The sequence below is a fragment of the Leptonotus elevatus genome, chromosome 16 (genome assembly GCF_054856555.1).
Source record: "Leptonotus elevatus isolate MCC_2025b chromosome 16, RoL_Lele_1.0, whole genome shotgun sequence".
NCBI lineage: Eukaryota > Metazoa > Chordata > Actinopteri > Syngnathiformes > Syngnathidae > Leptonotus > Leptonotus elevatus.
In genome coordinates, this window is record NC_141254.1 from 15,483,950 (window position 1) to 15,499,534 (window position 15,585).

General features: G+C 41.8%; 1 protein-coding gene across 1 annotated transcript; it reads right to left on the reverse strand.

Moving 5' to 3' along the window:
- Positions 1-133: 133 nt before the first annotated feature.
- Positions 134-13,768, reverse strand: pls3 (plastin 3 (T isoform)). The gene is made up of 17 exons (XM_086098081.1): positions 13,632-13,768; positions 13,313-13,539; positions 8,741-8,846; positions 8,473-8,624; positions 6,113-6,242; positions 5,850-5,982; positions 5,676-5,757; positions 5,357-5,522; positions 5,144-5,286; positions 3,807-3,902; positions 3,523-3,718; positions 3,300-3,378; positions 2,658-2,775; positions 2,441-2,571; positions 2,094-2,217; positions 1,873-1,997; positions 134-1,050 (listed from the first exon to the last, which is right to left on the reverse strand). Exons 2-17 carry the CDS (start codon positions 13,514-13,516, stop codon positions 918-920), a joined length of 2,118 nt encoding a protein of 705 aa, XP_085954207.1. The 5' UTR covers positions 13,517-13,539; positions 13,632-13,768; the 3' UTR covers positions 134-917.
- Between the last annotated feature and the right edge of the window lie 1,817 nt (positions 13,769-15,585).

Genomic DNA, 15,585 nt, shown 5'->3' on the forward strand with positions numbered 1-15,585 from the left:
CGATTACAACTGTGGTGAGATTTTCCCTATTGATAGTGATCACTTTAGTGCCCTGAGAATTTTTTTGGTGTAAATCTAGGTTGTAAAGTCGTTAATTAAAAAGGGATTGGATTACCCCAAAAAAATCAAGCCCTCAAGTTTTCAAAGTCATTTATTGTTAACACGTGAAGCACTTTTGGAGTAGAACATGACCACATGGCCAAATACAATTCAGCCGTCGTCGTAGCGGAGCTTTGGGTTTATATTTGGTAATGGTTGACTGCAAAAGGCGGTGAAAGCTCAAAAAAGGTTCCGGGTTAAGGTTCTCATCTTCGAGACAAGAAGGCACAGCGAGAGCCCCGACGACCTGCCTGCTCCTCATTGGACACAATAATAATAATAATAACAGAAGCCCTGCTCTGACCAGCATATTACCTCACATTAATGGTCCCACAAAAATACACAACGTAGAAAAATACAAACAGCATCGAATGGGCTTCTGTATACTGATATGTAAAGTGGGTGGATTGATGAGGCATGCGTGGATGTTGGGACATAATCGGTCTCGTCTCCTTAAACTAATTGAGGAACGCGTGGACAACAGTGGCAGTATACAAGTAAACCCTGCAGATGGAATATGAATAGATGCTTTAAGAAAAACAAGACTTCTACATTTGTCGTCAACAACACAGGGTCCATTGGAAATTTACCGAATGTGGCATTTTAAATAACATGTAATTCTTCATTAAACACCTCCAGTCTTTCAACAAGGTAGCAAAACCTGCAATTTGATGATTTTTTTTTTTTTTTTTTTGCTTTCCCAATCTTAACAATAATCCTTCAGGCGGTGATGCGGAGCTGAATGGGATGGGGAGGGGACGTTCCAAGAAAGCTGATGTCTTGTGGGCGTGGCACAACGATCGCAGCCAATCCCCCTTTTAGACTTGCTTCATCCCTCGACCCATCAGGCACGCAAAGACAGTCATCACCATTTTGGGCTTGACCTCCACAAGGTCCTCGGAGAGGGCGTAGACACGTGCTCCGATCTTTCTCGCCATGGAAATGGCGTATCTAAAGAAACAGAAACAGCAGTGGGAAGTTGATTTTGTATTTGTTTTTTTAATGCTTTACTATTTCACTGTAGTACCAAACGAGTATTGTATGCTCTTTTGTTAGCCCATCTATGGTGTTTCCCATTTTATGTTTATTGAGCTAGCGCACTTTCGCTAAGGAACACTTTTAACTCATTCACTGCCATTGACGGCTATAGACGTAAAAAAATCATTTGAACTATTTCTATTAGTTTTTTTTCTCCCACTTTTGTTAACGAGTATGAAAACCTTGAATTTTTTTTATTGTACATTTAGAATAGATATAAAGTTTGTGATTAATCGTGAGTTAACTAGTGAAGTCATGCAATTAATTATGATTTTAAAAAATATTATTCTAAATATTATTATTATTTTTAACAATATTTTCTCAAAAAAAAAATACAAATAAATACTTTAAAAAAAATAATTAATCGCATGACGTCACAACTTAACTCACGATTAAGCACAAATTTTATATCTGTTCTAAATGTACAATTATTTTTTTCTAAGTTTTCATACTCTTAAGAAAAGTGGAAAAAAAATTAGAAATAGTTCAAATGAATTTTTGACGTCTGTAGCCATCAATGGCAGTGAATGAGTTAAAGTGTGTTTTAATATGATTAAAATGTGTGGGAGGGATAAAAAAAATAATAATTAAATTATGTGGGTGTGTAACATAAAGACATTAAAAATAAATAACGCACCTTAAAAATGTATTTTAAAAAAGTGTTGTTTTTTTTAATGTATAGTCTGTCCATTTACTGTGTGTGGTAAAAAAAAAAAAAAAGAAGGAAAAACATACTTGGCATTCTCCAGCTTGTCGGCTTCAGAGAGGCGTCCTGTTTTTACCAGGTCAAAGTTGACGCTGCCCGGCTGGATCGCATCGATCAGCTCCAGTACTGCCAAACTGTTGCTGATCTCTTTGTCCTGATCACCACACAGAAACACGCAATTTGGTGAGTATCCCTTTTATTACGTTACACCCACCCACCAAAAAAAAAAAAAAAAAGTATTAATGTTGACCTTAAAGCTTGTAATCTTGGTCTTCTTTCCAGCTTGTACTAATGTTTTGTTGACCCAGCTGACAATGACATCATCGTTGACCTTCTCTCCGTCACCCAGTTCCGCCAGTACGTTAAGAGTGTACCTGCAATGCAACAGGCTGCTTGTGAGTTTGTACTTTTTACATTTCACCGCCACGTACTAAATGGTATGTTGTCGAGCTCAGCGCAGCGGTAACAATGTCAACAATCGGCCTTTGTGACACGCGAGGCGGCTGAGCTCGTGGGGACGTGCGCCCGGTTAGCACACACACGTTCACCGTGTCATTTCTCAGTCCTTAAGCAAAAAATCAGCGGCGGATTTTTCACCTTCTCATGAGCTGCCACACCAGCGCCAGGGTCAGCGTAGCGTTGCCGTCGTTCAAGTCCTGCCCGCCGATGCCCACCAGGGAGAACTTGGCGGTTTTGCCGAGGTCGACGGCGTAGTTACAATTCTCCAACTGGATATGGATGTGAATTCAAATCCAATATGTGAGGATATTTCAGTCATTGTGATGTGCGCGTTTGAAAAGGAATCAACGCTGACCTTCTTCATGTTGGTTCCCAACTTTGGGTATGGAGGCCTGTTGACTTTGTTGTTCCAGTCAACATCTACTTTAATCTTCTCGTACAGCTGCAGGATGACGATGGCGTCTTGCAGGTCGCTGGAAGACAACAGTACATTAACTCATTCACTGCCATTGCCCCAATTTTTTTTTTGTACATTTAGAACAGATAGAAAATTTGTGATTCATCGTGAGTTAACTAGTTAAGTCATCCGATTAATTACGATTAACATTTTTAATGACCTGACACCTCTATTTTTTTTAAATAATATTTTCTAAAAAAAATTTTTTTAAATAATTGATTTTTAATCATCTTTTTTTTAAAGAAAATATTATTAACAATTTGGGGCGTCAGGCGATTACCATTTTAATCGTAATTAATCGCATGACTTCACTAGTTCACTCACGATTAATCACAAATTTTATTTCTGTTCTAATACAATACCCAAAAAATGTCTAGATTTTCATACTATTGTTAACAAAAGTGGGAAAAATGTATAGAAATAGTTCAAATGAATTTTTGACGTTTATAGCCGTCAATGGCAGTGAATGAGTTAATTTTGAGCAAGAAAACTGTCCCGTTCAGATGAATACGAGTGTATAGACATTGGTGGGGTACTTACACGTAGAGATGATTGACGGTTGGGTTCACGCCTAGGGAGTTCATCCAGTTTCGGAACGTACGCTCTTCACGCGTTTCACCTAGACAATTAAAAAAAAAAAAAAAAAAAGAGATCATGGGATTAATGTGCATGAGTAAAAGCCAACGTAAGCAACTTGTTGTCACACCTTAAAGGTGACACCTTTAAAGGCAATTTTATTCATTCAACATCCCTCCAAACTCACCTTCCAGAAGGTCCCAGTCGATGTCCTGGTTCTCGGGTTTCTTCAGAGCAGGGTATTTATTAAACAGATTGGCCACAAAGGCCAGATTAAGTTTGGGGTTGCCGCTGACGACGTCAGCCGCGGTGACGAACTGTCTACAGCCGAGCCGGTCGGCCTGCGTCAGCATCGCTTCCGCCCTCTTCATGTCGTCCCTCTCCTGGAAGGCGCGTGCAACACACACAAAACGTCGTCTTCAGAGGCGATGCGTCGCACGCGATTACGACGCGCGGACGCAGCGCACTTACGCTGAAGCCCGACATGTTGATGTCTATGGCCTGCTGGCCTTCCTCGTTACCCTTTGGAGCGATCTGGTTCAGGAGGTGGAAGAAGGCACGGGAGTCCTGGAGAATCACACGCAAATAAATACCAAATTTTAATCAATAAAATAATAATAATAATAAGTATAATAATAAACAATCAAATAAATGATACTTATAAATAATAAATCCATGTTTGATACAGCGAGAGGTGTCGTACACATATTGCCAAATAACCATTCATTTACATTTTATGTAGAGTATGGTTGTCAAACTCAAGGTGTGGGGGCCAGATCCAGGCCACTGCTCCACTTTTTGTGGCCCACTATAGCAAAAGTGTGACTATATAATTTATGTTGCTTTTATTTTAGTTTTGTCTGAAAATTTGTACCAAAATTGCAAAATAAATCTATCTTGTTGCAGTATTACAAATCCCTAACCATAAACTCAACAATGGTATATTTTTACTGTCACGTTTTCACTTGGTTCAATTGTTGTTAAGAAAAAGTGAAGTGTCCTGTGATGACTGATGAAAATTTATTCACTCGCAGCCATATTCACTGAAGCAACCACCTTCGCTCCCGGCTCTTTTACTGGATTTTGACTGATTTTGCAAGGCCCACAGAATATTGTGTTCTATTGATATAAAAACATGAAACCTACTCTTCTTTCATCAGGAAAAAAATTATATTTCTATACGTTTCCCTTTTGCAGCAATTATCATCAGAATATAGCTAAGTTTCATCATTATTCACAAAAACAGTGGGGGGGAAAGAGCTTTTTGCAACATGGCCCTGGTTGATCTCGTATACTCTGCCGCCACCTGCTGACCGTTATTGTAATAACTACCATTTGCTTCAAGCGTTCTCTCTTCAGTTCAGAGGCTGCATCAAAGCCTTCCCTTCTGTATGCTCTAGCATAAAAACGTATACATACGGAGCACGGGAATATTTAAAATATTATGTATTTACACGTTTTTGGGAGCAAATGAGTTACCACTTTTTTTCAGACCAATACCAGTAATTTTGATATACCCCCCCCCCCCAAAAAAAAAAGACCTGTATATCCCCCCTCTAACATTTTTGTGAAGATGTAACCCAGTTTTGTGCTTGTGTGCAGTAATCACCCTTGCTTACACAGTTTTGCTTACATATTCATTTGGCCGTCTGCCAAAGAGCACCAGAAGGTTTCACAACCAACCGAGTCCTATTTTAAGAGCCGCGCAAGCGGCGGATATTGCAGGTCAGTGTGCGCAAACATCGTTCGGCCCAGTGTGCCGATGGACCGACATCTGTGCTGGCCGACCTTTCGCGTTCCACGCCCACCTTGATGTCAGAGCTGAAGTTGTTGATCTTCTGCCAGCCGGCGTTCTCCAAGTGGAAGTTGGCCCAGCGGAGCAGCAGCTCTTCGGGGGACAACTTCATCAAGTCTTCGAGGGTCTCGCCCTCCCTCAGCAGCGCCGCCAAAGCTGCGGAAGGCGCCAAAGGTCGGGTGAGCGACGGCGGGAAAAACTCCACACGTGCGTGAACAAGCGTTACCTTCATTTCTGCTGAGCTCGATGTCGGCAAACAAACCGATCTTAATGATCTGCCACAGCAGGCCCAGCACCAGGTGGGGTTTCCCCGCCTTCAAGTCTAAAGCGCCAATGTTGACGACGTGGCAGCCGATGGCCGAGGCGGAGTTCAGCGCCAAGTTAAGATTCTCCTGTAACGGTCAATAATAAGAACTTGAGACACAGGTACGCATTTTCATTTTTCTTGTTAATTTCTGTGCTCAAATTGTCAATTTTACACGACGGGGAAAAAAGCCCACGACAATGTTGAGATTGAGAAGAAGAAAGAAAAAAAATCAACTGACTTGTATTGTAAAGGGTGTGAGCTTCTTCTTGTTTATGGTCCTCTCGTCAATGGTATCTGGCACCGATTGGTTGATCATTTTGCTGCATATCACAAAAAAAAAAATTTGCAAACGTTAAATCACAGAAACTAACTATAAATGTGAATACGGTGTAGAGGGGAACTAAATTCTCACCAGAGTAAGATACCGTCGCCTACAGTTTTGAACAGCGAGTCTGTGTTGGGATCCATGGGCAGGACGTGGCGACAGTCGGGGTCATTTTCCAGCGCGCTGTTGATCCACTTTGCAAAAGCGAATCGTTCCTCCTCTGTCAGGGCGAAGATGGAAGTTTAAGTTTGCAAGCAAAACAAACAGCGTTTGGCTCCGACAGTGGCGGCAAATGTTAGCTGCAAAAACAGTAGCGACGCGCCGAGAGAGATCAACATTGTCCTTCTTACCAGAGAACGAGTGTTGCGTTCCTTCACTTGACAGCTCCGACATGCCCCCAATGGCGAGGATGCCTTCTTTTCTGTTGATGGCTTTGCGGAAGGTTTTCGCTACTTCACAGCCCTTCAGCTCGTTGACAATCTGTCAAGACCAGAGGCAGATTTACAATACATGGAATTTTACAGAAAATTCGTTGAGAGGGGAAGTCACATATTCTTTAAAATATGTGCCCCTGCTTAATGTAAACAACAGTATTCCATTTTCATCCATCTCAGAGGGCGGCCATTTTGTCACTTGCTGCCGAATGAAAATGACATCACTGTTGCTCACAGGTAACGACCAATCAAGGCTCAGCTTGCAAATGTCACATGACCAAACTCGCAATACAGATGAGCTGTGATTGAGTGTTAGCTGAGCCCTGAGCAACTGTGATGTCATTTTCAGTCGACAGCAAGTGGCAGAATGGCCGCCCCGAGATGGGATAAAAATGGGATTTTGCTGCTTAATTCATATTACACAAAACGCAATACCGTGTTTAGACAATAACCTATTACTGTAAAGAAAATTTTGATGGGCACAATCAATTAACAGCCAAGCTTAGTACTTTGTTTGGTCTAACAGGGAAAATGTAATATTGTACTGAAGTGAATTTGTAACTTGACTGAATCAAAGAGATGCTCGGCCACAAGAATTATTTGAATGAATTTCCATGGAATTTGTGCAACCACACTTGTTGCAACTATTACACCAAGGCCTTTGTTTAATTGTTCCTTTTTGTCATCTTTGTTGTCCTTAAGCCAGCGCAACCGAGGTCAAGTCTGCAGACGCAGCAGCATAGTTGGAACATCTCATCATCACTGTCATGACAACATCATGAGGCAGCAGACTAACTGCAAGTTTCTGAACATCACGCATGTTCTGAGAGAGAAAAAAAAAACTGAACAAAGACGCCTTTGTTGCAGTTGTCTTTTTAGGTGGAAGGTGATGATGATTTTTTTTTTGTCACGTCAGCCTGTGACATCATGGCACATCTTAGGAAATAAGATTCAGCACAAAATGTCCGAAGCAGCGCTATAAAAAGACAAACAACGCTGACTAACTTTTCCAAACTCTCTGTGGGTCAGCAAACACAAACAACCCAGCCGGTCTGCCTGTGAGGAGTCATTTTATATGAATCACTATAACAGCGAGCCGTGTTCGACAAAGCTGAGTTGACAAAACGTACCCCGACTCCGGAATGTCATGTGACACTTCCATAGACTCAAGTTGTGGCTCCATCATCGGTGACCACCCACACCACACAAATTTCCTTTACAATAATATGTTGTATGTGCCCCCAGTAGTATGAACGTGGCATTATGATTATTATTGCATTCGTGGAATTTGAATTGAGCAGAAAAATCCACCCGTTTTCATCCATCTCAAGGGGCGGCCATTTTGACACTGTCTAATGAAAATGACATCATCATTGCTCGGGGCTCGGGTAACGGCCAATCATGGCTTACGTGTTTTCCGAAGCTGAGCCATGATTGGCCGTTACCCTGAGCAACTGTGATGTCATTTTCAGTCGACAAGTGTGTGGCAAAATGGCCCGCCCCCTTTGGTGGATTTTTCCGCTTAACTCGTAAGCATTTAATTGTTCTACCTCTCTCTATAACACAGATGCAAGTGCAAAGATAACATTACTTGGCTCAAATCTTCGGACAACTCAAGTGAAACGGGGTAATATTCCATCTTAACAGGTAGCCAGCTAGCATGTTTGCTAGTTGTGATTTACCCAAGAGGTAAAATCACAACTCAGCCACAAGGATTGCACTGAAAAGTCTGGTTTAGCATGTAAGCGGGTCAAAGCATTTGCCGGAGTGCACTACTCTCAAACAATGGCACCGTCATGTTTAGCAGTGACCTGGGAGGGGCCGGATGCAGCCCCTCCCAATCCAATACAGTCCTAGTCATTACGTGCTGCTTTTGAAAATCCATCAATCATATACCCACTTCAAATGTTTTCCCTTATTTGCTCAAGGAAGGACATCTTTTTTTTTTCATGGGCTTCCATAATTTGAGATGCTCCTAATAATGTCCAACTGTACTTAATGAGGAACAAAATATCAAGTTGATAAAACACAAGCCATGTTTCGGTGGAACTTCTTAATCATGGCGCTGCGACTTCTGCTGCGGTTCTGCTACGCAACTGAAATAAAATACTGAAGGGGGAAAAAAAAAAAACACCGCTTTGCTGACCTCACTTCCTGAGTGTGTGGAGGCTTTTTTTCACAGTGCCACTCGCGAGGGTGAGGGGTTTTTCGGCATAGGGTTTGACAAAGCACTTGTCCGGCCGAGCACAAGCCGATTTGGACGCAACTTGACTTACCGCAATGTACTCTTCGAAGCTGATCTTATTGTCGTTGTTGCGATCGAGCTGCTCGATGATCTCTCGGACCTTGTAACCTGGCTGCGGATGGCCAGTCTCTTTGAGGAGTTCATTGAGTTCATAGTAACTAATGTAGCCATCATGGTCCAGATCTACAATGAACACAAAGAGGGTTTTCAACACGGAAATGTAGTGCAGCGACTCTATTAATAGTTTATCTAACACGGAAATGTAGTGCAGCGACTCTATTAATAGTTTATCTACTCACCAATCTTTCCAAACGTCTCCCGTATTTCCTCCAGTTCCTCCCTTGATATCTTTGCAGACATGTTGATGTGATTGACCTGAGGCTGGTCAGTCAGCAAAAGGTGGGACTGCGGTGGAAATGAAAGAATAAGAGTCATTAGCAAAGTCACAAAAGCTTTTAAAAAAGCACTTTTTGCTTCACATTTGTTCAAGTTTGGCACACATTTCGGGGGCCTTTTTGTTATGGCAGCCAGATTACAGAAGCCCTGCGGACAAACAGCGTGAAAAGAAAATATCCAATAACATGACTCAAGTCAGCCAAACTCCGAAACATTGCATTTTGTGTTGCCAAACTCCTCTTGAGACGGTCCCCCGTCTCCTAAAATCCCAAAAAAAGTGGAGGCATTCCTCTTACTAGCTCCTTCCTGACTGCAAAAGCCAAGGAATGCACAGGGGCCTTGTGCAGATCGTTGCTTTGAGAGGCAAGGAGAGGGTGCGATGCGTCTCCAAGGCCAAACCGGTGCGGTGGCATTCCTTGTGAACGCAAGTGTTCACAAAACAAAGACGGGGCTGAAAACTGCAGTGACAATCTCAGATTTTCCAGACAGAAAAGGGTTCTTGTTTCCTGATTTGAAATCCAGACTGGCGAGTTTCAGGACGTCTTAGTCAGAAATACCGGGCAAAGCTATTTCTGCTGGGTTCTCGGTACCACAATTGTAAACACACTACTTGAATAATGAGAAATGGCAAAAAGACCATTGAAGCATAGGGATTGTTCCTGATCGCCGCAGAGTGCTTGTTTTGCTTAGCGCGAGTTTCTCTTTGGCAAACAATGGACTAAATAACTAAACTTCCTCTTCCACGAGTAAAAACCATTAACAGTCCTAATGAAAGCTGATGAAACGGCAGCCATGTGGCCCTCGGAGATTAGCCCAACAATCATCGAGCTACGGCTGCTCCCATGAATAATAATAAAAGTAAATCAAACTTGAAATGTTACTCCTATAACAGAATGTTTTCCCTTCTACTTAATGCTACTAAATCTGGGCAAGAACAAACCGAGAACGATAAGGAAAATAACCGCGCGGCTATATTTAACCTCTCCAGAAGGATGTGAAATGCGTCTGCGGCCACAACAAGGGCCGGCACGCATTACCTCATTTGCCGGCCCTTGTCACACACCCTCGACAAGAGGCCCGAGTGGGAACAGAAGAGGGGTTAAGTACACAGAGCGGGGGCCACAGATGGCGGCGGACAAATGTGAGACGCGACGCTGGTGGCAGAGCGGGGAAGAAAAGAGCGTTTGTAATCGCCCTATGAGACCGCGGCCTTAAATGAGAGTCTGGCTTCAAGGCAGTTGTCGTCTCCCGACAGCTGGACTCAAACATGAAGCATCTTCTGCTACTTTTACTGGTTTGAGTAAAATAATTATTTTTTTTCAAATGATTTTTTTGTATTCATGTCTTGTGTTTCTCAGTTTTAGATAAAAAAAAATGCTCGTCAATGGCATGATACAGTACTGTTTTTTTTTTTTCAATTTGCATAGTGTAACCAGATTTTCAAAATTTAAAAACTACAACGCTACAATTTCAATGATACTCAAATACAGCTAATTTCTCACCAGGAGCTATTCATACAAATCCGGTGGCCAGTGGTTGTGTTATTTAGTTCATGCTAAATGCTATCTTGGTTGACAGTTCAATCGTATTAAACAAGCCAATGCACTCCCCATTATTGCTCGGTCCCGGCAGCTAATGGAAGCGTCTGTGTCGTTTACCTTGCGGTAGTAACTGCAAGCATTAAGCTAGCCTCGTAAGATTACATTTCCCATCATTCTTAGACGCGGAAGCAGGAAGTAGTTTTGAGATCAGGTAAAGCGATTAGATGCGGATGAGAATGAGAATGAGAATGCACGCAAATCTAAAAGTAAATACTAGGAAGGAATTTATGAGTTAAATTCCTTTTTAAGTGGTTTATCACATGCCAAACTATTAATAAATAATTAATGAATCAACATCTTGATAACTCTTAAATGTATTCTGGGGACGGGAATTGATACGCTTCGGCTTCATCCCATCAGCCCTTTTTCTTTTCGGGTGTAACTAATATATGTTGTAAACTGTTATGTTGTCACAATGATTTGTCCGAAGGGGGGGGGGGGGGGGGGCATCGGGATAGGGCCGCACAAAAATCGGGACTGTCCCTATTATAAAACGAGATGTCTCCTACACTTGCACATCTTAAGAACAGTTTTACCAACAGTATTTATTCAATTAACAGTAGTAGTACAATTATTTTGTTTTTTTACACATCTTTGTAATTTTCACAGTAATTAACACAAAAGACCTTTCTCATCCCCACTATGCTTAAAATGGTGACTTAATACACTTCCTCCCATTAGTTCCCTTTAATGATACCAATCTGGGAAAATCAATAATCAAGTAACTGAGATTAAACACACAACATATGCAAAGGTACAAAAAGGCTCTTTGGTTACGTAGGAACCGTGAGGCACACAAATAGACTGGCACCCTTCCCATGTGTGGTCAAGTTCATAAAAACACACCCAGTCTGTAAGAACACAGACTTTAACTCTCGTGCCAAACGCCTTGTACATGCGAGGCCAACTGACTCACGACCTAACGAGCGTGCGGTATGCCACATTTTCATGGCGCATCGATGAGTAAGGCCCAGCGACATTCATTCGCAGATAAGCAAGATGTCACAACGGATGCGTGCTGAATTCGAAACCGATGACATCATTTAGGGCTTCAAGCAAGGCGGGTTTGCGATAAAAAAGCAGCCCAAGACAATCAACATATTCAAATCGACAGCTCACCTTTGTGACTGGAACAACTTGCTAAGGTCGCTACTTACCAGTCAATGAAAAGATGGGGGTGCGGTGAAGCAGCCATCACTTAGGAATGTTACCGGACGGGTTGGCATTTTGGAATCGGTCTTGTCTTTTCAACCACAGTTAAGTCGACACACCTAACAGACGATCTTTAAAATAAAACGTCTTAGCCGATGCACTACCTAGTATTTGTTCATGCTGTGCCATTTGGAAGTTACGTTTTTTTTATTGTCCTGTAATGTAGCCCACTCATTGACCACCTAGCAGAGGAAGCAAACATTGTTTGTCCATTTTCTATACTGCTTTTCCTGTTAAAATGCCATGACAGGGGCTGGAGCTTGTCCCAACCGATTTTAACTGAAAGGCAAAATACACCCCGAGATTGCTGCCAACCAATCTGCAGGGCGATGAACAAATTTGGGCAATGAGTGGGAAAGTATCCCACGCAAACTAACCTACCACATTACAAGCAATGCAAATATTCATTTGAAAGTTGACCACCTTTTCTTGGGGGGGAGGAACAAGTTCCTCTAGTAACAGAAGACTTTACAGAAAAAAGGGTGGCAGATACACAGCAAAGTGAAAATGAGCAACGATCACAAACAATTTAATGCTGACGGCACGGAAAGTGGGCCAACCTGTTCACTTCCACACACACCGTGCAAGGGGCGGGGCACACAAGTCACACTCTCGTGCTGCTGATGCTTGACGGTCTGGTTTGTCTTTACAAAGACAACATCCCAATCTGCATAACACACACAGGTGGCCACGTGGTTTTGTGCAGGGGAAACACTTTTATGTAAAGTTGTAATGCCACACATTCAAGGGCAAATACCAATAAAGGCAAACCAGCTATTTTATTCCCCCAAAAATGGAAGTGCAAGCAACACTTTTTCCACTTCTGACCCTATGACTAATCCTTTAGAGTCCTGACGCCAGTAATATGAAGGCAAACTGTGGCTTTCTCTTAACACCCGGCTGTAAGTGAGATGGTTACACCTGGTAAAACACTTAACATGGCATTGGGCCGCTCGTTTACAAAAATAAAAAAATCAGTTTCTGTATAGTAATTACTGAAGTTTACTAACAACTCCGAGCGATGTATAATGTAGGATCTGAAACGATGAGGGAGCGGCACATCCTCGGCGAATAATTTACTGGGATAGCGCCAGCATTATGGAATATTTGTATAAAAACGACATAACAAGGCAGTTCTGTCATCAGAGGAGCAACACTCGGTTGCAAACACACGTCCACGCGCGCACACGAACACACACGCGCGTGTAATGATTAAATGTGGCGCATGGGTGTCAACTTAAACGACATGTCTTTTTGTAACTGGCGTGCAGTGTGTATCATATATGACTACTGACGACAAATTTAAGTTGAGACTTTTAAACCATCTTTGCCAAGTCTCCCAAATGCGATCTGGCATCCTTACTGGCTTTTAAAACAACTTTAAGGCTAACGGGGGTGCACAGAGGAGTGGGGAGTAAATTGTGGATGTTGGCTGAACAGTCTGTACTGGAGTATATAAAAACAAATAAAAAGCCAAAGCTAGGTTGCTAGCAGACGAGATTCAAGTTAACGGGCGGCGAACGATCCTTGTTGACTCGCGCTAATCCAGCGCTTCCTCGCCGGGACGTGACGATCGAGGAAGATGGACACATGAAAGGCGTACATTCAACCGAGCGCAACTCGGGCCGATCAGAAGTTACAGACATTAACTTGGTTACTCACGCTCGGTTCGCCTGAAATTCCAAACAGCGGCCAGCTCGCAGTGCAGTCTCCTCCACGTCGAGTGCAAAGTAGTCGGGAGTTGGAATTCTTGTCCCGCCCTGCTGTGGCGTCACCGCCCGCCGGACTGGTGGTGAATGAAGGATGCTGTGGCGGCGATGGGATTTTTACCAACTCGCTCTTTTTCGCTGCAGGAAAGGCCGACATACTCGTAACCCTCGGCAGGCTCTCTATAATAGAACGCAGTGTATGTGCTAGTTGAATTCTCAGCGGTTGGTGCTAAGCTAACGAGGCTAACTGTCCAATGCAAAATCCAACTTACCTTTGTCGCGTGTGGAAGTGAAGTGTTGTTCTTTGGGCACCAGCCTAAAGGCGTTATCCAAAATGTGTCTTTGAAGGGCTCTTTGTAGCTTTAGTGTACGCAAAACTTCTTTATATTTAATTCTTTAAAGTATGTGACGTCATGTTACGGTGTACGAGCTTTCATGTTAGTGACGTCACCATTCTCCACACTGGAATGGGCATTATAGTTTCAGAAATAAGAAATCTCACAAAACTTTTTGCTGTAATGGCTTCTCTATGTTTAAAAAAAATAGTTGACCCATGTTTCTTGTTTTGTTTTTGGTGATTCTTTGATTTGTTTTTAAATATGTTGTTCATGTTACTTAAAATGTTAATTGAAATGACTGTTAAATGAAAAACATTTATTGAATTGTAAACAAGTACGAATAAAGCAATTGTTCAATAAAAACATATTTAAAACGTAAGTATGAATAAAGCAACACTAAAGAATGACGGAAACAGTTTAAAAAAAAATCTTACGGCGTACAAATGAATAGAAAAGTTAAGGGAACCCTATTGCAATATTTTGTATACTTTGTGCTTTCTAATTTTATGTATGGTTAAATAACTTATTTCAAAAGTATTGCCTTCTGGTAGACACAAGCTCTTTGTAGGTGCACTCTATTTGCCATTTCCTTTCCACTTAATTTTCCAAACTGTTTTTAAGTACAAGCATATCATTGTTCCTCTTTACCATCAGTGTATGGTGACATGTAGAACAAATACTTGTCCATAAGTAAACACGTGCATCCACCTGTTGTAGTCAGCTTTGTGTTCAATTAAACAGCCCCAGATTTCACATTGAAGTCAATTTGTAGCAAATTGAGACAAGATGGTTATTGTTTCAGTATTTGTACACCTTGTGACATTTTATTTGGTGGTGTGCTTTGAAATGTTCTAATGTAAAATGGCTGCTTTATAATCTCTCCAGAGGGCAACACCACAAGGGGGCGCGAAATCCCCATATTAACGGCAATAATTACGAAATCAAAAACCAAAAGCATTTTCCCCCCTTTGGGCCGCACATAGTGCACATGCCAGAAACCACCAATGATTATACATCCTTGGTAGCTAGGTCAAAGTCCATGCACTAGTAACATACCAGTCTGGTATTAGTTAAGTGATACTTTGATAAAAGTACATTCATTCATACACGGGCGGACCTTAAAAATGGACATCGATGTTAATGTTATTGAATAAATGCTCAAAGCCACATGCTACTCACAAAGGAATTAAACCTTGGATGTCCTATCTTTCTTCCCCTCTTAAAATTTCAAATTGTTTAACCTTGAAATATGTTTTAAGTTGCTATAAAAACAAGAGCAAATGTCTCCCAATTTGTTGTGTAAGACATATTTTATTCGCCTGCGCGGCAGCGCCAGTGACAAGTATTTGGAATGCTATATTTAAAATATTTGTAATGTGTTGTTCTTTTGCTACAACTGAAGAACTGTTGATTTGATGAAATACAGTATGTAGTTTCCGTGGGATGGTACTGCCTCACAGTTTTTGCTTGGGTTCGAATCTTGGCTCCAGTCTTCAATGTGTGATCTCTGATCTGCCAGTAACAGTGGCTTCCTCCCACATAAAAAAAAGTGTATTTTACGTTCATTCATTGCTTTTGGTAATTGTCCACATTGTTTTGTGAATATGTACTAAATATGAGTGTTGTGATTAGACTGTTAAAATTGTTTGCCTGGCTACCATTCCATGTATGCTCCTGCAACATAACAAAAACGTGAATTAGCTAAGTCATGTTCTCAGTGGCTTACGTGGAAGTGCATTGACATTAACTAATGTCTTGCGAGAACATAAAAAACTAACGCAAATGTTTTTTGTCCCCCCCCCCACCCCCCCCCCCCCTCCGTGTCTCATGTTTTAATTTCAATGTAACAGAGCTGTGATTTTTACTCCAAGCCAACAGAGGGCGCGAA